Here is a 21,423-nt window from a genome sequence, read left to right on the forward strand (position 1 = left end):
TTGTCCCACAGAGGAGATAGCCGACCTTACAGACCAACTGTCAGACGGAGGTAAAAGTGTCCATGAACTCCAGAAAGCAAAAAAGAAGATTGAGATGGAGAGAGAAGAGCTACAGGCCTCACTGGAGGAATCTGAGGCAGCTTTGGAGGTACATAGCTTCACTTCAACGATGAACATTGTGAATTCAATTCTGCTTTATGACACTTAAGACATTTTCCTTGTCTTGTTTTTGTTTTTTTTTACTGCTTTTCCTTTTAATATCCTCTTTACTTGTGTTTTTCCAGGTTGAGGAGACCAAGGTGCTGAGGCTGCAGCTGGAGTTGTCTCAGGCTAAAGGTGACCTGGAGCGCAGACTTCAAGAGAAGGAGGAAGAGATTGAAGCTGCAAGGTAACTCAGCTTCAACTCTTCTTTCATGTATCTCTTAATTTAGCTTATCTTCAGGACAATCTACTATCCCATAGTCCTATAGTAGATTTAGATCTTGTAGTAGATAATAGATCTTGTGGACACGCAGTTATACCCGACGCTGGAATAGATAACTGGTGTCAAGGTTAAAAACTTGAAAAGTGATCAAGCTTTGACTCTGACACAACACGATGAAAAAAGAGTGGAGTGCTCCCCTCTGAGTGGGAGATGGGTCATTTCTTTAAGTGGAGGAGTTTAAGTGTCTTGGGATATTGTCCACTAGTGATGACAAGTGTGAGCAGGAGATGGACAAAGGGGTTGGGGCTTCAACATCAGTGATGGGGGCGGTGCTCCGGTCTGTTGTGGTGAAGAGGGAGCTGAGCTGAAAGGCAAAGCTTTCAATTTACCAGTCCATCTTCATTCCAACCCTCGCCTATGGTCATGAGAGTTGGATTGTGACACAAAGAATAAATTGGCTGATACAAGTGGCCGAAATGAGTTTCCTTCGGAGTTTGGCTGGGCTCAGCCTTAGGGATAGGGTGGGGAGCTCGGCCATCTTGAGGGAGCTCAAAGTGGAACTGCTACCCCTCTGCGTTTAAAGGAGTCAGGTGAGGTGGTTTGGGTATCTAATTAGGATACGTCCTGGTTGCCTCTCTTTGGAGTTTTTCTGGACATGTTCAGATGAAAGGACACCCAGTGGCATACCAAGAACTTGCTGGATGGATCGTGTATCCCTTCTGGCTTGGGAATGTCTCAGGATACCCCAGGAGCAGCTGGAGAGTTGCAGGGGAGAGGAATTTCTGAGTTTCCCGACCCCACCTTGGATTAGCTAAGGATGATGGATGGACATATGGACACTGTCACTCAGCATCAGGTTGGGCAACGCTGTCTATGCATTTTTTTTTTTTCTGTCTATGCTTTTAAATCTGGTCTTAAAGGGATATTTAGACAATTTCAGTGTAGATCAATATCTGTTCCTCCAACTCATTCGTCCATTTCGGGATCACAGCAAGAGATGAGATGCTCAAACAAGATCTACAGAAATACAGAATGTATAATCCTTCCAGCAAGTCTTGGACATCTTAACTTACTACTTAGATACTCTGACCTTCTTCCACTTTTCCAAACTTCTTTGGTTAGCCATTAGGGAAAAAGACTACTTCAGCTGCTTGTATTTGGTATTTTTGATGTTGTTCTTTCAGTCACTGACTGAAATTCATGGCCAACATTTGCCTTAAGGCTCATCTCCCTCTTCATAAATAGGGTGTGGAACCTCTAATTATAAATCTATAACAGATTTATAACTTACTTTTTAACTGTAATTGCTTTTCATGCTATCCTTCCACTGTTCATAATATTTAGAGGTAAGACTGGAACTGTTTCTTCTTTCTGACCCCACATTACTGTCAGTAGTGAGAGGTACTCTCAAATCACTGTGTTTTTACCTCCTCCCTCCCTGGCCCTCTCCCTCTCTCAGAAAAAGCCACCAGAGGGCGTTAGAGTCCGTGCAGGCCAGTCTGGATGTGGAGGTAAAAGGGAAAGCAGAGGGACTGAAACTGAAGAAGAAGCTGGAGGCTGACATCAACGAGCTGGAGCTGCAGGTGGACCTGCTCACCAAGAGCAACGCCGAGCTCGGCAAGAACAGCAAGAAAATGCAGCAGCAGATTAAGGTCTGCTCAGAGCACCCGAACAGTATGTGGATCCCTACAGCAGTGCTTTGCAACATTGCTCATGGAGTGAGTGTCCTATTCTGTCCAGGAGCTGCAGGCTCAGCTGGAGGAGGAGGTCAGGAGCCACGAGGAGCACAGGGAGGAGCAGGCAGCTCTGGAACGTCGCTGCGTTCTGTTGGTCAGTGAGGGCGAGGGGACCCGCTCAACCCTGGAGAGTGCGGAGAGGGTCCGAAAGGCCCTGGAGTTGGAGCTGCAGGAGGCCAGCGAGAAGTACAGCGACCTTAACAACCAGGTGACACGCGGGGCTCCTGCTTCCTTTTTAAAGATTCTAATCCAACCAGCAGATTTTAATCTTTGTTCCTGTGTGTTCAGTTCCAGTCTGCTCTGAGCGGGAGGAGGAAGCTGGAGGTAGATCTCCAGACTCTGCAGCAGGAACACGAGGAGCTGCAGGCAGAGCTGAGAGCCAGCACAGACAAGGCCAAGAAGGCCAGCTGTGAGGTAAAACACACACGGCAGGAATGACACTGCCACACAATGTTAAAACATGTTCACACACGTTTGAATCAAACGCTCTGTTCTGTCAGCTGGCACGAGTCGGTGAAGAGCTGCGTCTGGAGCAGGAGCACACTCTCCACCTGGAGAGAGTGAAGAAAGGTCTGGAAGGCCAGATCAAAGATATGAGCAGTCGGCTGGAAGAGGCTGAGCAGATGGCTCTGAAAGGAGGAAAGAAGATCATCCAGAAGCTGGAGGGGAAGGTAAAAAGACTTTTTGATCATGTGGACAGAAGAAGACCTGGAAAACCTGGATATTCTGTGATTGATAAACCCCAAGATGTAACACATAAATTTCCCATTAAGAGTTCCATCTCTCACTCGTATCTTATGACCCACTAGAAGTGTGTGGCTGTGTGTTTTCCTGCAGAGATACTCACTTCTGCCGGTATTTCCCTGGTTTCTTATCATATCTTCTTCTGTGGAACCCTTGGGTTTAAGGTGAGGGGACTGCAGCCAATGGCAGCGGTTCAAACTGCTGTCTCCTCCTCAGCTGTCCCCCGTAGGGACTCCGTGAAGTCGACATCATGAAACGTTGAATATGGAGAGGATCCCACTTGAACTGAGGCTGTCTCTTGTATGCAGGAATCCTGCAAAGAGACCTTACACCTCATTTCCACATACGCATGTTTTAAATATGTAGTTCTGTCAGATATACTAACTATGCCCCCTAGTATTCAAGGAAAGAAAATGCATTTCTTTTTGGGTGGTTGAAAACTTCCAACAGCATGGGAAAAGCTCATTTTGGCCATTACCTGCCCAGTTTTCTGAAATATGCACATGGAATTACCTCAAAAGAACAAAGCTAATAATATATGGGTAGAGGCATGTTAATAGAAGATGGTCAGCCTGGTAGTCATTTTGTTAAAGACATTGTTAAAACGTATGGACTGTCCAATCAACAGATTTTCACCATTTCAATGCCTGCGATGACTGACTATGACTCACGTTTTCTCTTAAATGTGTCAGAACCTAGACATCAGTTTGACTGTCTTTTAGCCTGCTTGCTACGTTGTTGATGCTACATCCTGGCATACAGCACCATCTCCCTCAAAAAGTCCACTGGAAAAGTGAAAGAAATTTTTGGAAGTGGAGAATTACTGATCCAAGGAAGACCCATGTCTGTGCAGTTTATTCTTTTAAGAATGGATGGATATGTTGAGTACTTTCCTGTCAGTCGTAGCTCTGCTTCTGGAAAGCGTGCATCCTCATTAAACACTGGTTGAGTGTGAGGCCGCTGACACGCTCTCTGCGTGCAGGTGAAGGAGCTGGAGATGGAGCTGGACTCGGAGCAGAAGCGGCACGCTGAGACGGTGAAGACGCTGCGGAAGAACGAGCGTCGCCTGAAGGAGCTGCTGTTCCAGTCGGAGGAGGACCAAAAGAACCAGCAGCGGATGCAGGAGCTGGTGGAGAGGCTGCAGAACAAGATGAAGGCCTACAAGAGACAAGTGGAGGAGGCGGTACGTCACGTCCTCTGACTCAGGACCCGTTTGACCAGCTGTATCTAGCTTCATGTCTGTTCACTGATCACTCGTTGTTTCTGCAGGAGGAACAGGCCAACATGAACCTGGCAAAGTACAGGAAGACCGTCCATGAGCTGGATGATGCTGAGGAGCGGGCTGACATCGCCGAGTCGGCGCTCACAAAGATCAGGACCAAAAACAGAGGCAGCTTCGGCAAAGGATACTCATCTGTAAGTTTCCCCTTCTACAATCATTAACTTCCTCCAACTGATCGTTTTTCTTTCAGCAATGAGGAGGTGCTGCGTCTCCCTTTTTTCTTTTGGACTTCCTGTCTGCATCAGAAAAAGGGATCAGTAGGGTCAACCGCCTATGATTCACTTGAGAAACTTTATTTATGTAGCACCGGTTCACAATAAAAAAGGCAGATAGATAGAACTTTACTGATCCTTTGGAAGGTTCCCTCTGGGAAATCAAGGCTCCAGCAGCAGAGCAGCATCATATAAAACACCATATAAAAAAACACTATCTAAACACTATATAGAAGAGGCAGTAGAAGCGAACAGTAAATATACATGAGCAAGCGTACTATGGTATTGTTGTAGTATTTGCTATGTAACAGTATACATGCTGTTATTACAGTATATATTGCTATTACTGCATGCAAAAAAGTTATTTATAGGGTAAAGAAGTCATCTTAAGTCACTTTACATAAACCGAATCCCAACAATTCCTGATGAGCGAGAACACATTAAGTACTGAGTAAAGTCATATAAGTCACCCTTAATTTTGTCATATCAAATCATCAAAAATCCCATTTAAGAATTCCACAAATGATGAAATTTAGAAAGAACCAGAATAACTGTCCCTGTCTGTAAATAATGACCGTGTGTGTGTGCCCCACCAGGGTTACAGCACTCCGTACCCAGGCCTGGTCAGGTCGCCCAGCTCCGTGGGCTCGGAGGGCAGAGGAGAGAAGATCCTCAACGACGACAACGAGTCAGTCAGCTCCCTCATCCCAGCTTATCTCAACTCCCTCCAGAAGCTCATGATTGATTAAGAGGGCGGCCTCCGCAGCTGCAGCAGCTCGCTGCCTTCAGTTGAAGTAAAGTGTGCTACAGTCTGAAGTTTGAAACATCACAAAGCCTAGACGAGTAGTATCACAATGCATTCAGGTCATTTAATGTGCCTCACCTGTTTGTGTATATTGTATATTCTATTGTGCTATCTCCTTTCTGTGTGAAAGCTCTAATAACACATTCTTTCTATATTCCACCCACTTTTTTATGCATTCATACTGTCGTATTGGTATGTGAAGTCAGATTGAATATGGGAAAATGTTTTTGAAAATCACACCTAACGAGCACTGTTCCACTAACTTTTATACACCAGTTATTAGTTCATCAGCGGATTCTTGAAAACGGCCAAAACCTTGCAGATTTTTTACATACTTGCGTCATAGACATGCATATCATGCCAAGCTCAGCCCACAGGATGCTTGTATGCCATGAGATGATCACTGTTTCAGATCAATTGATTGTTCAGTTGTTAGTTTTGGCCAGTCAGATCTCTCTTTCAAGGCTTTTGTGATGTCATTTGGACAGAGAAGGCAGGTGCCATGTCAGGAAAAAACAACGTAAATAACTACTCAGTTCACACCTGGTGTTGTGGCTGACTGGACCACAAGTGGACAGCACTAATAGTGTTTGTAAAAACAAATAAATAAAACTGCCACAGATGTGACTCAGAGTGGGTATCTGAGATCTGACCAGATGTGGTTAATCAAAACACACGTGGCAAGTGTCAACACAAGCATGTGGCGCTGCCCACTTGGAATTGCCTTGTTTCTGTAAAACACACTCCTGAAATTTTAAACTAAAACAGGCTGGTCTTTTTTGTCAGAACATTTTAAAGCATCTCCAGACGTACAGTCACCTGTTGTCTACAATGAAACACAACATCTGGCTAAGTGATTAAGTGTGCCAGATGTTTGGGAAGTTTATCAGTAGCTAAAATAATTACGCTCGCAAATATAGAACCATATGCCACTGATACATGTCATGCTGGTTTTATTGTAATTACCTGAGTTTTACCATTTATTTAAGGCAGTAAAAAGCAGTTAAATATGGAAATTTAACATCATCTTCAATTGATAAAGTTAGTACACTTGAAACCTCTGTACTGATACAACACCGATGGGCCGCAAATCTTTCACATAAATTGCTTTCTTGTCGGTGATGGCACATTTACGAGCTTTTGGCAATGCTGCAGCTGATTCTGCTGAACAGTAGGTAGTCGGATGATGTTAAACTGCCAACTCTGCCTCTCATATATGGGCTGCCTCTGCCTCCACCGCCTCACTTTGGTGGCAAGCTAGCGGGTGAGTCTGCAGATTTGCTGGACAGTCAACTTTGAGCAACGTGAACAAACGGCTTTATCTTTGCTTGTTACATTAAGTCAAGCTGATGCTGGAGCCCCCACAGCAGTACTAACAGTTCACTGTTGCTTCTCCTGTCTGTGTGATGGAAGTCAGCTCTGCTCCTCACACAGACCTGCATCTTAAAATAATCCTTTTTTAGCTCTTTGGCGGGCAGAAAGACTTGGGGATTAGAGTACCTGTGCTTTGTGGTCAAAACGACACCATTGTACAGCAGCCTTATCGGTCAGCTTGCACGGTAACGTGACACTCAGTTTAGTATTAATGTGACTTGCTGTTTTGTTCACTTGGAGTCACAAACACGTTTGCACTGTAGATTTTAGCTCATGTTAAGCATGTCGATGCTACAGATAAGACTTTGATCATGACATGAAAACTTTGTACAAAAGAAAATTCCAAAAGACACCAACAGGATTTATGGCGGAATATTCTACACACCTGCGAACGCTGCCATACTGCTGTGCTCCACAGCGTATGAAATACTGATGAATAAGAAGCCTCCCACATGGCATGAACACACTATTTAGTTGTGCGGCTTGGCTGGCACACTGGCAGGTGAGTGTAAGTGCAAACCCAGTTTCACAAACTTTTTTTCAAAGATACATTCTATGCAGCCACTCTTTCCTCGCTCTGACACCATCTGAGAGCTGCTCTGGGCTGATGCTACGGTGAAGTGCTGTGTTTTCTCAAACCAGCAATATATAGAAAACAAACTATTGATGCCTTATTAACGAATAGCTTATAAATGGCTCCAAATGGCTCCAAATATCAAGTGTCACTGAGGTACCATTAGCCTGTTATTTTGTTCAGTGTCTACAGCTTCATCATAAGCGCCTGAATGTATAACAAGGGCTGCTTCACTTGTTCTTTGTTATGTGAAAATATTTTTTTTCTTCTTCTTTTTTTTTTTAAGAAAATAAAGGCCTTTCTTTCCAATTTCTTTGTGTTTTCTCTTCTTTTCACCACACTGCAGTGATGAAAACAAACGAGCAAAAAAACAAACAAACCACGGAGGCAACACTTTATGACACAAGATACACATTTTCATTTTATTAAGCAAAATGTCAACCTTTAGTTGTTAACGTACAAAAAACATCACAATAGTCCTCTTTTAGTGGCAAAGTAATTCTAAGCTGTAATACTGGGCGTGATGGTGAAAGAGCATTTTACACAGCGTTTGTCTTTTGCAGGCAGCAGCACGGACACCAAACCCAGCTGAAGCATTTGACTGATACTTCCTGTAATGTAGCATCTTGAAAGAGATGTTCCTATCTTATATAAAACATTTGTATATTTCAAATACTAACAGCACCAAATGTCTAATCATATCTTTTTGGAAGATTCTACTATTAACTGTACATTCTTTACTGCCTCCTTTTGTAGTAAACCATCTTGTATTTACATCAGGACCCCTGAACACAACCAAAACAGGTTCATTGGTCATAAAAAGCACTTTTTTTTATGTGGACAGCAACTTACAATATATTCATTTTAAATCATTGTGTATAAAGTGCAACTTGCTGAATTTTTGTGAATTCTTGTTGGGAGTTATATCACACAGCTGGGAATTAATCAGAGAGTTTGTGTGATTTATGTGAAGCCGTTTTCCCGGGTTCTTTATTTTTTACACCTCAGCAACCGACCGTTTGCCAAACTCCGACCAAAGCTACCGTGGCGGTGAACAAAATTCACATAGGATTTCTCAACTTGCGCGGAGCTCTAAAACAGCGACAGTCCATGTTCAAAAGAAGTTTGGATGGGGATTTATTCATGGACCGAACGCATGAGCACAAACGAGTGAGCAATGTTTAAAATGCCATCTTTGACTTAGCCAGAAAAGAAACCAGCGTAATTTCCAAAGACACGGGGCATAATATTAGATAATAACAATAATCACCTCAGGGCCTGAATAGCTTCTGTATTAGTGGTTAGCACAAAGTTAGCTGCTCTTTACTGCTCTCTCTGTTAAAATAAATCATCTCTGGGTCGAATTAGATTTGTGAACTGACACATCTTAAAGACAGTAATGTATATCCTTGTATTGTGTAGTTAGTCTGCAGTTAACAGACAATGTTGTTTCCTTATTTGTGTTCAACCAAGATGAACAATTGGAAATGATGTTTGGAACCTGATAGATTTAATCTGGTTCTTTTAAAATCACGTAGCCATTGTGTTCATATTTGTGAAACTTTTACCAGCTTCTTACTTTAAAACAAACTGAAAATATAAAAAAGTCTGACTTCTAGCATTAGCTCGTTAGCTAACTGCCCTCGGTAAAGTCTGTTGCAGAAATCGTCCTGCTGGCAGTTTATGGGTTAGTCTGTTTAATTCTTAATAAAGCCTCAGCCTGGTGTTCGGTCTGTAATTCCGTCTGATATATGGACTATACATTAAAAGACTCATGACCCGTGCACTCTGTACATTACATGGCTGGCTCTTATTTCAGAACCAATGTCTGCTAAATGCAAAATGTAGTGATCTCTTTGACTGTCAAGCTAGCCACTTCAGTATGTATTTTATCCAAGTTAATGGCACAAAATGGGATCTGTCTTTGAAACTGACCACTGGATTTAAAAAATTACAATGTACTTGAGCCAAATTCCGGAGGGAAAAAAAACGGAGGGCGGAGTTTCACACATTTATCAGAGATTACAGGGATTATCTGCAGGAATGAGTGGAATTCCGGTTGATTTACACATGAACACACACTTATGTGAAGACGAGATGTTAAAGAACCTTTGTTTTCCAAAGTAATTTCTTCTTTCCAGTGGTATACCTGTCACTGTGCCTATTGTATGCTGAGTTTTTATCCTTTGTGAGCGTCTCCTGCTACCATAGAAAACCATAGCAACGGTAGCTAAAGGGGGCGGGGCTTAGCAAACAGTCAACCCCTGCACATAGATAGAAACATAAGGTACTTTATCCTTATTCTGCTACACGATGATATAGCAACACTCTTAGGTCTAACTGCATATTGCTTAGCAGCATCTGTTAAATCACTGTAGGCCTTAAGCATTAACATTACACTGCTGCATGACATAAAGCTATTCAACATTTACACATGTTCAGCGTTGGTGCTACTTCACTCACCTCACCTGAGTATCCTTTAATAAAGAATTCACACTCACAGTTCCCATTTTTCTCTACCAAGCATCAGTTTAGAAACAAAACTATACCAGTCATCTCCATCGCTCCGAGTCCTCACAAAAAAACCCCAAACACTGACATCATCCTCAGCAGGCAGCGGTCAGGACGCACAGAGCCAGCGAGCTCTTCCTCGGTCTGTTAGGACCCGCGCGTGGATCAGTGAGTGTGAGGATTGATGATCCCAACACAGACCTCATCTCCCCAGTCATGTCCTCGGGCACGGAGCCCCCTGGGTCACAGTGTCCGGGTGTGAGCTCATCCGTCCCCTCCGAGGTCAGATCTCTACGTCTACTGGCCTGATTTCCCCAGTCTTATTGTCCCGCACCCACAGCTCTCTGTCTCTGATGGGGTCCACACACTGCAGCAGCTGGTCCACTGGCTCCATGGTCTGAAAGAAGATTTAGCAGCTGACAGTTCAACAGAGATCCTCCCTTTGACTACCTGACTCACGTTTACAATGCTCAGAGCTTTTGGAAAGTGGCTCTTTGGCTCCCTCTGCTGTTGAGTCGATGTCATTTACACTCTTTCACTGACACTTTGTTTAACAGCGCTGTGGTAAATGAAATGACAAAATATCAGTGCTGTGATTTTCAGTTTCATTACTTGGTGGCAGTGTTATCTCACTGTCCAAACTCTGTTCAACTTCTTCCCAGAAAAAATTCTGTGCATCACCAAAATAGCGTATTTCAAGCTACAAAGTGGTTTTGACGTGTAAAGTTAGATCACTTTTGTGTTTATCAGTAAGAGATAAAGGACTTAGAGCTACAAAGTTGTATGGAAGTTGTTATATAAATAAAGTTAGATTCATTAACTGACTGAATGATAAATAGACTAATGGGTATATACTGAAGTCTACAGACATCTAAATTATATAAGGGGCAGACAGTGTCTTCAGCTTTTGTTTTGGTAAGAGAATGAGCTGTTGAGAATCCATATGTCTCGAACCAAGTCCATTTTCTCCTGATTTCTTTGTCTCATGAATATAATTAACATAAATATCCATCCATCCATCCATTTTCTATACCCGCTTAATCCAACTGAGGGGGGGCTGGAGTCTAACCCAGCAGTCAACAGAATCTGCATTTAATTTTACATCTTCCATTCAAATAAAAAGATCTTGGACCTGCTGCTGGGTCCCCCTGAGAGCGAGTGGGTCATAAAAAGACAACTATGTGACACCGAAACAGGGCCCAAATCTTCAGTTGGCTGTCTGTTGTTAGTACAGTGATGCAGCACCAGGGCAGCAGGTTTCACGCAGAACAACATTCATTCACCACTCCACAAATAAAGACGGTGCAGCTTAGGCTTATGCCATAAACCTACAGTAGCCCAAAAGGGCCAAAACAAAGGAGGGCCTTATGTGGCTACTGCAGTTTGAGGTGATATACAGCTGGTTGCCATTCATAACGGCAGGTGTCACAACATCCGACACACTGGACCTTTAAAGCAGCCACACCATAGAGCTGATGAGACAGAGCCCTTTTCTCTGAAGTTGCACTTACACTTTGGTTGAACATGTCTGTCTCATGTCGAAGGGTTGTGTACTGGCAAAGATGCTGTCGGATCATCTCCACCCGCTCCACCTCCAGTCTCTCCAGCTCCTGTCGAGGACAGTCGTGAGTTATGCTGGAAATGTGAATGGGACACTCCTCTCACTCACGCACACAGCACACGCGTGTTCTCACCAGGCTGGTGGTCACCATCTCCTCAAACCACTTGGACTGGGACTGGTTATAAAGGTCGACGCAGCGCATCAGGTCATCTCCTGTCACAACAAACAAAAAACACGGTGCTCAGAGGCTTCCCCCTTCACTGACAGGACTGCGCTGTGCTGCCTGAGCTGTAACACACAATCACTCCAGCAGGTGGGGCAGCAACACAAAAGTCCCCTCCTGCCTGAAGCTTGATGCTGACCGTACGAAACTCAGTGGCTACCCCAAGAGGCGCAGATGATCATAGTGTCATTTCACTATGACACCATGAGCAATGATGAAAAGAGTCTTTTACTTCATTAATGTTGTCGCATGCAGACGACAAATCAAACACTAATCACGAGGGAGATTAGATCAGAGAGGAAACGATGCTGATCATTCTGTTCTTCTGGCTTCACGGTCTGCTGCGGTAGTTTTCTTCTTTTCAATGCGTGGCTCCTAAATGACTGACGGAGCCCAATAGAAATCCAGAACAAACATTACGCCTGTGTGTTATATTGCTGGTCCTTTAAACCCCACTTTCCATCAAATAGTAATATTCTACAGTCACGTGTGAAAGATGACTTCGATCACTTCTGAGGCTGTCAGAACAACAAATAAATAAATACATGTTTGGTCTTTGTAAAGATTGTAAACTGTCTTGAATGCGCTAAAACGTCTGCTGTCATGGAGGTGCTCGTGCCTGATGATGATCAATTAATCAAGAACATTTTATGAGCAGCACCTGCCTGCTATTCTCTTTTTTTAACTCCTACGGAAGCAGCAAAGGTGGGCTCAGTTTTCCACACACTGCTTCTGCATCTTAGTTTTTGTTAGGACATCAACATGTTTATGTGATATGTATTCACCTCATTTTTCAAATCTGCTTATATGAAACCTTATTTTACGCACAGCTACTGAAAACTCTGACATGCATGTTGGGTGTTTTTTTTAAACTCAATGGAAGTGCAGGGTGAACTAAAAGAAATGACAGAACCTGAAGGTTAATTCCGTGTTCCTGCACATCAAAGTGTGCGTGTTTGCTTCTGCAGCACAGTGTGCAGTAAACAGGGCCGACTCGCAGGTCAGAATCTGCTTCTATAAATAGACAGAAAAGGAAAAAAAAAACTCAGGAGCTGCTGCTGCTGCTTCTGCTTTGTGTCGAGAAACTTTAGATCAAAACCAAAAGTGAAACTAATGAGCATCATAAAAGGGGAGATCGCAGTCTTCAACGGACATGAACTGTAAAGAAAAGGAGATATAAAGGCTGCGTTTTAATCCACGAGGGCGCGCCGTGATAATGAGACTTTGTTATGAGCCAACAGATGCTGTGTTTTAGTTGCTTTGGCATCAGTCTCCTCTCTGCAGTCATCAGTGGCAGCATCGTCACCAACTGCTGCTGTTTCCTTTTGTCCCCCCCCCCCCCCGGTTGCATAAGCAGCAGGGAGCAGGGGCAGCTTTGTTTGTGTGTGTGTATGTGTGTGTTCGGACAGAGCATTCGTACTGGTGTGTGACAGCATGCGCTCATGCCTGGTTGACTCGTGACATCACACTTTGGCTGAGAGTTTGCATCTGTTCGTTCTTAGCCAGTCCCTTCCCCTCAGGTCGCACACCTATCAAAAACAAAACACTGCTGCTGGTGCTATTTTCCTCCGCCTCTCAAACACACACACACACACACACGCATGTTTTCACTGTTTTTAGCAGCTTGTTGTTCGTTATTATCTGATCTCACGCAAGTTTCGAGTAGTGCAGTCACTCTGGAGCAGCGAGTTTGTATTATTCTGCTGCTGAAACAAAGTCGTCATTTCTTTGAGCTTCGTGACTTAAAAATCACAGTTCCAAGTAGTTTTTTTTAACAGAAGTACATCTTAAGCAATTAGTCAGGAAATAGCACGTCTTCGTAAACAGTTCAGTGTGTCAGTGTTAGAGCTTTTAGTTCCACAAAGCAAACTAAACTCATTGTAAACATGTGGAAAAATCTGTTTCTTTGGTAGAAACGTAAGATGCACGACAACAACACACCTTTGCTGCAATTAAGATATTTAAAAAGGGGGAGAAGAAGAAGAAGACGACACTGTTGCCCAAGGCAACAAAGGGGACTAACAAAAGGAAAACAGGATGGCAGAAGGATGCAGACTTTGAATCATCGTTGTTTTGGGTAAATAACAAGCAGTGAACTCTTGTTCTATATTCTGTCACGTTCGGCTCCGTCGGTAAAGTTTCAGGATCGTGAAAAGAAGAGAACAGCATTCATTTCTCCTTCTGCTCTGCATGGAAGATAAATGAAAGAGGATTCAGGACATAGTTTTTTGCTTGGTTTGTCTTCTTGTGAGCGTGTTAGTCCATCGTGTGCATCACAGCACAAAAAACATACAGCTTTATGTTTGTCAGGTGCTGTAACACTACGTTACCTCGTCTTTGGACATTTTTGGTGGCAACCTGAAGTGTCTTTGCCAACACGGTGAAAAACGTCCCATGTCTGGGTGTGAGAGACCAAGCTGGACTGTGCAGCCATTTTCAGCACACAAGGATTCTCCCAACTTTACCAGAATTTCCCTCTCTTACTCTGTACCCAGGAAAAACTTTCTTTTTTTCAACACTGAGGGGAAAGTGACCAATTAACAATTAACTGGTGCAATTTCTAATTGTCTCATTTCAATTAACAGGGATAAAGACTGGCACAATTTGCAGAGCGCCGCTCCAAATGAATTTAACAAAACACTTTAATATGTCTTCATCTCGACTGAGTTGCTGATACAGAAACAATCTGGTTATGAACAGGCAGTTGAGAGAAAATACTATAGTTCTCTTTAATCTTAAAGGGAAAATATCACCCAACACAGTTCGAAAAGAAGAGAAAACGCTTAAAATAACCAGTTTGGCATTTCTGTGGGCTACCAAAGCATTCACCAGTAATGACCTTTAGATGGGATGAATATAAATGTGCTGAGCTGCATGTTGACTCAGGTTATTTGGTTTGAAGCATCAGTGTCACTTCAGATGAGCTTCACACACCCGCCGGTTCTGAGAACTCACTTTGAGCATTATTCAAACCGAACAGAATTGGAACTCTCCAGCTTGCTTAACAGATCTTCCCTTTAGATCTATAATACTCACGATAAATGAAATGAATTTGTGGGATGGATATTTTCAGCAGTCAGATTATCAATGTGCATGTGGTGTGTGTGTGTGAGAGAGAGTATCTCTCCCCCCCGAGGGCAGCGGAGTCAGTTTGCACCCACGCTTCTCAGTCTGGTGTGAAAGCAGACGGGTGGAGCAGAAAGTGTTTCTATTTCTTTCCCCGACTGCCATCGCTGCTTTAAAATGAATAAATAAGTAAAAAATCCCAGTCTGGCTCGCAGCGCTGATAAAGCTCATGACTCATATGAAAAAGACAAACACAGCTTCGTGGTTCACAGGCAAGCGATCGCTCCAACGGCGGGCTACAAAAACACTGGAGGAGAATGTTAACCATTTACAGGGATCTAAACCTGAACATATTTAAACCTGCAGTACAGGTGAAATTCATGAAGTTTACTTGTGTTACTTTATCAAACCAGAATATGCTCGATTCATTCAGCCTGTGGTCAAAAACTAAGATTTGAGATGAGACTAAACTTAGTTAATCTTCAGAGAAGTTTCTGTACCAGAGATCTTCAGTGAACAGAAATGTGTCCACAGCAGCTGAAGATATGAACAGAAATGTGTCCACAGCAGCTGAAGATATGAACAGAAATGTGTCCACAGCAGCTGAAGATATGAACTGTTGTCCACCACCAGCTAAAACAAGGAGGGTCCTTTCTTAAAGTTCTGAACTTTACCAAAAAGATCCATTTGCATCGTTGTGCCCTGATTTAGAATCCAGCTTTTATCACTGCTGATCTTGCTCAGATGCTCTCTGACAGGAGTTGGAGACGGGAGGAAGAGCTCCAGACACACATGACGCACTCACAGAGTAGCGTCATGTTCCAAACAGTGCTTTCTCTGCACATCTAACGGGCTCATTCAGGCTGAACGTTCCGCTCGGCTGCACACATTGTGATAAAAAATGGATTTTATTGAACCAATGAGATTTTCTTTCTCCCTGCCCAAGAACTACCTCAGATTTATGGACTATCTTTACATTTTTATGCTTTTACTGAGGATGAGTCCAAATGTCCCAAGCGGGACACCTTAAACAAAAAGGAGGACTGAAGAGACACTGAACACACTAAAGACGATCCATCTATCTTTTTTTTGTACGTGCTCAATCCAATTCGGGGGGGGGGGCTATAATGGACCGCAATGGTAAAGCTTTACCATCTCCTCCCCATCATTAGGGAGGAGAATAAGGAAGAAGTGGGTATCTGGAGGTGTGAGAGCCGTGGCTCACCACATTGACGTTAAGCTTCCAAGGAGCGAGTTGGGACTGGAGGTCACGGAAAAGAGGCCCACACCTGGCCTCCATATGCATTTAGACATCAAGTCAGTTTAGCCCTTGGAGAAGGCAGCCGGTGGATAGCAAGTCCTAAGAGGTTGGTTTAACTGCCCGTCTCGCTACAGTAACCATTGCAGCCCGCTAAGTCGCAAATAAAGACCTGCTGTGGCCAGCGAGGGGAATGTCAGTTATGTCCGTTATTTTTATTGCGTATTTATTTAACATTTAATTCCCACACGGTGAATCATTAAAAAGGGAAAGGGTGAATATGTCAGTTGTGTCCGTTTCCTGTTCTTTTTTCTCATGACTGCCTGCAGACTTCTTGGTTTTCTTGTTTCGTTTGGAAAACTTCGAGGACAACTTTGTTTCCACCGCTGCTGGTTAAAGGTTCTCTCTTCCTGCTTGAGAAAAATGTCGGGTCGTGAAAACTCCAAAATAAAGATTACGAACCCTCTCTGGCAGCGACACAAATAGCAGCCAGCTCAGATTAATCAGCGTCGGCGGAGGTCTGACGCCCACAGGTTCGTGAGAGCTTGGAATACAAATACCGTGGCAGTGCCCTCTCTCGCTGAAACAACAAACCATGACCCTAGAATGACCCTGCCCTTTGACCTCTGACCTGCTTGTGTGGATTTCCTGCGAGCCTTTTTGATGTCCTCTTCTATCTTGTTGCTGAGTTTGATCTCCAGCTGCTGAGTCTTTAACTCCAGCTCTTTCTGTCTGTCAGCCAGAGCTTTCCGGGCCTGCCGCAGATAAGACACTGAGGTCAGAGACAAAGCCAGCAAACCTTTTCTTTTAGCAATGAAACAAACATCATTCCAATTAAAGTGATAAACGTACACAGTTTTCGAGATGTTACAGTCTGTTTCCATCCATCATAGTGATAATTCAGTTTGTGACAAACTCAGTAACACCAACTGTTGAGTATCTCAGTTTCTGTCCTGCTTTAAAGACTCGACTGTCCGTCAGATGAGTTTATCTGAGAGAAACTGTTTGGTTCCCTCTCAGGACGAAAACTGCTCTGATGATAGATGGAGTGAGACAGATCTGTAGCTGCCTTCAGGCTGCAGCCAATTGCGTTTTATCGTTTGAAAAAAAACTAGACAAGAAACAGCCGTCTGGTTATGGAAGAGATGTGGAATTTTAATCAGCAGAGAGCTGGTTCCTTAAATCCTACTGTGGCCATTTGCACTGTGAGAGCTGGGCTACACTGCTGGGTTTGTTCTACCTTCTCCACAGCTGCGTAGCGACCAACAAGCTGCTTCCGCAGGTCGGCGATGTGGTGGTCGAACCTCTTCATGTCCTTCTTAAAGTTCTCCCTGAAAGTCAGCAAAGGCTTCTCCACTTCACTCTGGAGCTGAACAAAATACAATACAAGCAAAGACAAAAAACACACACAAACATGAGATTTTACTCTTAAAGTCTGAGTTAAACTATTTCAGAGCTTTGCAATGAAACGTGTGTGTTTGACGGTATTTGCTTCAACATGTTAAAGTGCAGAGAACTGAATTATAGAGTCGGACAGTATTATTCGGCCAGGTTTAAAATCACAAGTTATCACAATCACAATGTTAAAGAGGGATTGAGTTTTTTCTTCCCACAGTCGCCGTGTGCATGCTCAGGATGGAAACAGATAGCATTGAAGCTAGCAAGCTTAGCAGGGCAACTTTTTTTTTTTTTAAATATGAAAAAAACTTTGTATAAAGTGGACTAACTCAGAATTTGATGGGATTTTGACTATTGTGAAGAATTAGATTGTAACTGGATTAGGATGACATGTGTTGTGATTTGGCACTATATGAATATAACTGAACTGAATTTAATTAAACTAACTCCAGAGGTCAATACTCCAGAGCCAGCAGCCTGACAATTTAAATGCATCATAAAGGTCAATCGCTTGAATCACCCTCTGCTGATCCATATAATCCAAAAACCTTAATTAGCTCCATTCCCTCTCAAGTTTCTTTCTAAATGATGTCATCATCCTCTCACAACAAGCTAGTTAAGATGAGAAATAGCTTGACTTGAAAGAGTACACAGCCAGAATCCAACATTATCGACACCGTTTTCCTGCTTTTCCTTAAGCGTTAAAATGACAGCACAACTTCCATCTCCAAGAATATGACAAGATCATTTTGGTTTTGAATATGAGCAGCAGGCGCATCACTGGTTATATCATCCTATTAAGCAATGTGGTGTTCTGTCCCAGCTGTCAGTGATGAATGAGATCTGCAGCTCCTTCCTGCAGTCGCACTGAAACCCATCATTCAAAGTTCATTTCCACTCAAATGCTTCCTTTCTCCTCCAAGAACCTGGAAGAATGCCGCACATCTGTGCATCTCTGGAGCATAACATCACCGACTCCATTTCCTCCATCAGTCCAGCTGTAATGCTGCTCTCCAGCTTCATCTTTAACTCATTGAATGTGAAAAAAAGTGTTTTTTTCACAGATTATGGCAGTTATGGTGTCTGAAACTATCCTTGTTTTTCGAGATTTAAGGGCTCTTTGTTTGAGTCAAAAATCATGAGACTCCCGTGGCCTTTTACTCTTTTGAGGAAATCATGCATAAAAAAAGAAAAGTAACCATATTCAGTGAGTAAAAGCCCTACAACTGTAAGGCTAAAAGTATACATTGCACCAGGTCTGAGTGGGTTAAAAAAACACAATCCCACCAGGGCAGAGCATTTTTAAGACTCGAGTTATAGTTCCAGCATGTTCTGGGTTCATTATCCACTTTGAGAGCTAATTTAAAGGATTAAATTGTTTCAGTGATGAGAGGCAACACGGTTAGAGGTTGTGACAAATCAGAGAATCACAGCAGCAATAAATCTCTGCAGTTTGAGCTGTCTGGTATTTTCCCATAAAACTGAATGATTTAAGTTGAAGTTGTTTTTTCGGAGCAAATGGCTTAACTTGTTTTAAGAACCGGAGAGATGTGTCTGACAGCTGGATTCTGCTGGATCTGCTCAATGTCACTCCAGACAAAGCTTGTGAGTCCACATGATGCACATGCATTTTAGAGTGCATGCATTCCAACTCAACTCCACTCAAAATGTGAACCCAGTCTGATTTTGAGGAAACCAGCTGCCCAGAGCAGATGAGCTGAGCAGGGGGTCAGACACAGTACAGAGAAGCAGAATCATGTCAGTTTTTAGTATCGGACCAACAACACAGTTGCAAACACCACAGCATGCGTTTACAGGCCAGGAGACATTCATCATAAATGATGAGAGGTTCACTGTCCCGTACCACTGACAGCCACAGTGACATCTATTTAAAAAACCTTAACCTCTATAAAAAAAATACTGATTAAATAAACGTTCCCACAAATCTATTCTGGTCTCGCTAACTACATTCTTACGCCATGATCAATGTGCTGATGGTCCAATTAAAAACAGTACCACAACTGAATGATAACAGGCCTCAAAGACACATAAAGATGCTTTTGGACCACAGGAATACAGCGCTGTGCAAAAGTCAGCCAGACTTTCTTCTAATCTTTTAAAGTGGACAGTTCTCCAGGGCTTATGAAGGTCATTTCAGAGGAGTTTGTTTTTTTCTTTGTTAAGCCACTGACCTATGAATCATTCAAGCATTATAAATTGCACTTAACTCCAGCGTTGTGTCAACACATAACAGATAACTGATAATAATCATATATGAATAAATAAGGGATGGAAGACATCTGCACAGTATTGTATAACTAAAGGGGAAGCCTTCTTTGCTGTGTCCACACCACAGTAACTGTGAGCAACTGGGGTTCACATGACTGCTTTTATGGGTGTTTTTAGCCTCAGTTTCCATTGAGGAACTTTCCAAGCATGAGAGGAACCATCTGGGACCTAACTGTACAGTGCAAACTGCCATTACCAAAAAACATAACAAAGTAAACAAAAAAAAACAAAAAAACACTCTTATACATCAGTAGAATCACCCATTTAAACAACAACTCTTAACGTTAGCCTCTGAAAATCTGAGCAAAACAAACAGCGCTGGGTTTATTGTGCCTCTGTGCCACAACGGAATATAACATGTAACGTGATTTTTTGCTTGTATATAACTCAGCAGCTGGCCCTTACATCACCTCAGCCTCCCTGTATGCAGTGACAGTGAAACCAGAGAAAAAGCTGCTGATGATATGTTGTCCTTCAAGGAGCTTCCAAGTTTATATAATCCTCTGAGAACTCTATATTTCTGTCCATTCAGCTGTCAAGTTTCCCTGTCCAGCTCCACCTTCTTGTCCAGATATGGTCACTTCTGGGTCCAATAAGACCATAGTGATGATGGAATGCTGAACTTAAGGCAGCTCACAAATCAGAGGATGATGTTACAGTATTTCTGTCCCACTCTTTTCACTACACAATGTGTCTGTTCTTAATAAAAGCAGACTGAGTCTGTGACCCAGTAATTCTGAACCAGACATGTATTCTTTCACTGACTGATGGACAAACACACAGATATTCCCAGTGTCAAATCCCAAAAATGTTGGGACACTGTGCAAGATGTAAATAAAAAAACAAACAAACAATTTAATCAGAATAGAAGATAGAAAACATGAAATGTTGAAGAGTGAGACTATTTCATGAAAAATATTAGTTCATTTAAGATTTTGACGGCATCTCAGAAAAGTTCAGATGGGAGCAAAAAAAAAGGCTGGAAAAGTAAGAGGTGCTAAAAAAACAAAAACCATAAAAAGAGCACCATAGAGAGGAAGAGTTTTTCAGAAATAAAAACCGGTACAGGTTCAGTAATGTGGAAAAATGTGCTTACAAACTGTGAAGCAACTTCAGCATAATGTCTCACAATGTAAAATTGGGTAGAATATGAATCTCCCATCAGATAGAGATGATAATGCTATAAAAAATGAGAGAATCCGGAAACATGTTGGCGCAAAAGGGACTCAACTAAAAACCAGTGAAACAGGCATGATTCTGTTCTGGAGATCACTGCATGGAACACTTAGAAACCGTTGTCTGTGAACACTGCTCATGTGTCACCCATGAGCTCGTTTTAAATGGACAGAGTGGAAAACTTTACATAAGGGAAAATTTCAAATTGTTTTTGAAAATTAGGGATGTCCCCTAAAACGTCTCTGTTTCAGTTCAAAAGCTTGCATCTCTGACGGCATGGGGATGCATTAGTGCCTTTGGAGCTGACAGCGTGTGCATCTGGAAAGGTTCCATCAGTACTGAAATATACACACAGGTTTCAGAGCAACATGTGCTCCGAATCCAGACATCTTTGTCAGCCTTGCATATTTCAGCAATGCAGTCCTAATCCACACACTGCATATTGTGACAGCGTGGTCTTGTGGTAGAAAAGTTTGGGTGATAGACGGGCCTGCCTGCAGTCCAGAACTTTCAGCAGTCGAAAAATGCTTGGCACACAAATCTATTCACTTCCAAAACGTTTACAGGCTGTCGTTAAAAGAAGAGGCGATGCTACGCAGTGGTAAACATGACCCTGTCCCAACATTTTTCAGATATATTTCTGCCATCAAATTCAAGATGAGCTAATTATACTTCATGAAATAGTAAAATGTGTCACTTTTAACATTTAATGTGTCTTTCTGTGAATTAAACACTGTTTCATGAGATTTGCAAACAGTTGTATTCTGTATTCATGATTTACACATCCTCC

At 42.7% G+C, this 21,423-nt stretch overlaps 2 protein-coding genes across 5 annotated transcripts in view; one reads left to right on the top strand and one right to left on the bottom strand.

Annotated features, from left to right (window-relative positions):
• The window catches only part of LOC140278002 (myosin heavy chain, skeletal muscle), a 62,358-nt gene extending 56,449 nt beyond the window's left edge, over positions 1 to 5,909 (top strand). For 3 of the 4 annotated variants that reach the window (XM_072372879.1, XM_072372877.1, XM_072372878.1), the window contains exons 15-23: positions 12 to 148; positions 285 to 388; positions 1,884 to 2,076; positions 2,165 to 2,368; positions 2,449 to 2,574; positions 2,661 to 2,831; positions 3,887 to 4,087; positions 4,174 to 4,320; positions 4,995 to 5,909. In XM_072372879.1, coding sequence (XP_072228980.1) covers positions 12 to 148; positions 285 to 388; positions 1,884 to 2,076; positions 2,165 to 2,368; positions 2,449 to 2,574; positions 2,661 to 2,831; positions 3,887 to 4,087; positions 4,174 to 4,320; positions 4,995 to 5,147 — 1,436 coding nt within the window. In that variant the 3' untranslated portion in view covers positions 5,148 to 5,909. The remainder of the gene's footprint in view (positions 1 to 11; positions 149 to 284; positions 389 to 1,883; positions 2,077 to 2,164; positions 2,369 to 2,448; positions 2,575 to 2,660; positions 2,832 to 3,886; positions 4,088 to 4,173; positions 4,321 to 4,994) is intronic. The other variant, XM_072372880.1, reaches the window with a different exon arrangement.
• A 1,650-nt stretch (positions 5,910 to 7,559) lies between these two features.
• Positions 7,560 to 21,423, bottom strand: part of gas7b (growth arrest-specific 7b) — a 60,076-nt gene continuing 46,212 nt past the window's right edge. The window contains exons 10-14 of the mRNA XM_072373505.1: positions 17,011 to 17,139; positions 16,402 to 16,525; positions 11,357 to 11,436; positions 11,174 to 11,272; positions 7,560 to 10,059 (exon numbers count right to left, since the gene is read on the bottom strand). Coding sequence (XP_072229606.1) covers positions 9,946 to 10,059; positions 11,174 to 11,272; positions 11,357 to 11,436; positions 16,402 to 16,525; positions 17,011 to 17,139 — 546 coding nt within the window. The 3' untranslated portion in view covers positions 7,560 to 9,945. The remainder of the gene's footprint in view (positions 10,060 to 11,173; positions 11,273 to 11,356; positions 11,437 to 16,401; positions 16,526 to 17,010; positions 17,140 to 21,423) is intronic.

The sequence above is a fragment of the Leuresthes tenuis genome, unplaced genomic scaffold (assembly GCF_036924035.1).
Source record: "Leuresthes tenuis unplaced genomic scaffold, fLeuTen1.0.hap1 SCAF_20, whole genome shotgun sequence".
NCBI classification, from domain to species: Eukaryota; Metazoa; Chordata; class Actinopteri; order Atheriniformes; family Atherinopsidae; genus Leuresthes; species Leuresthes tenuis.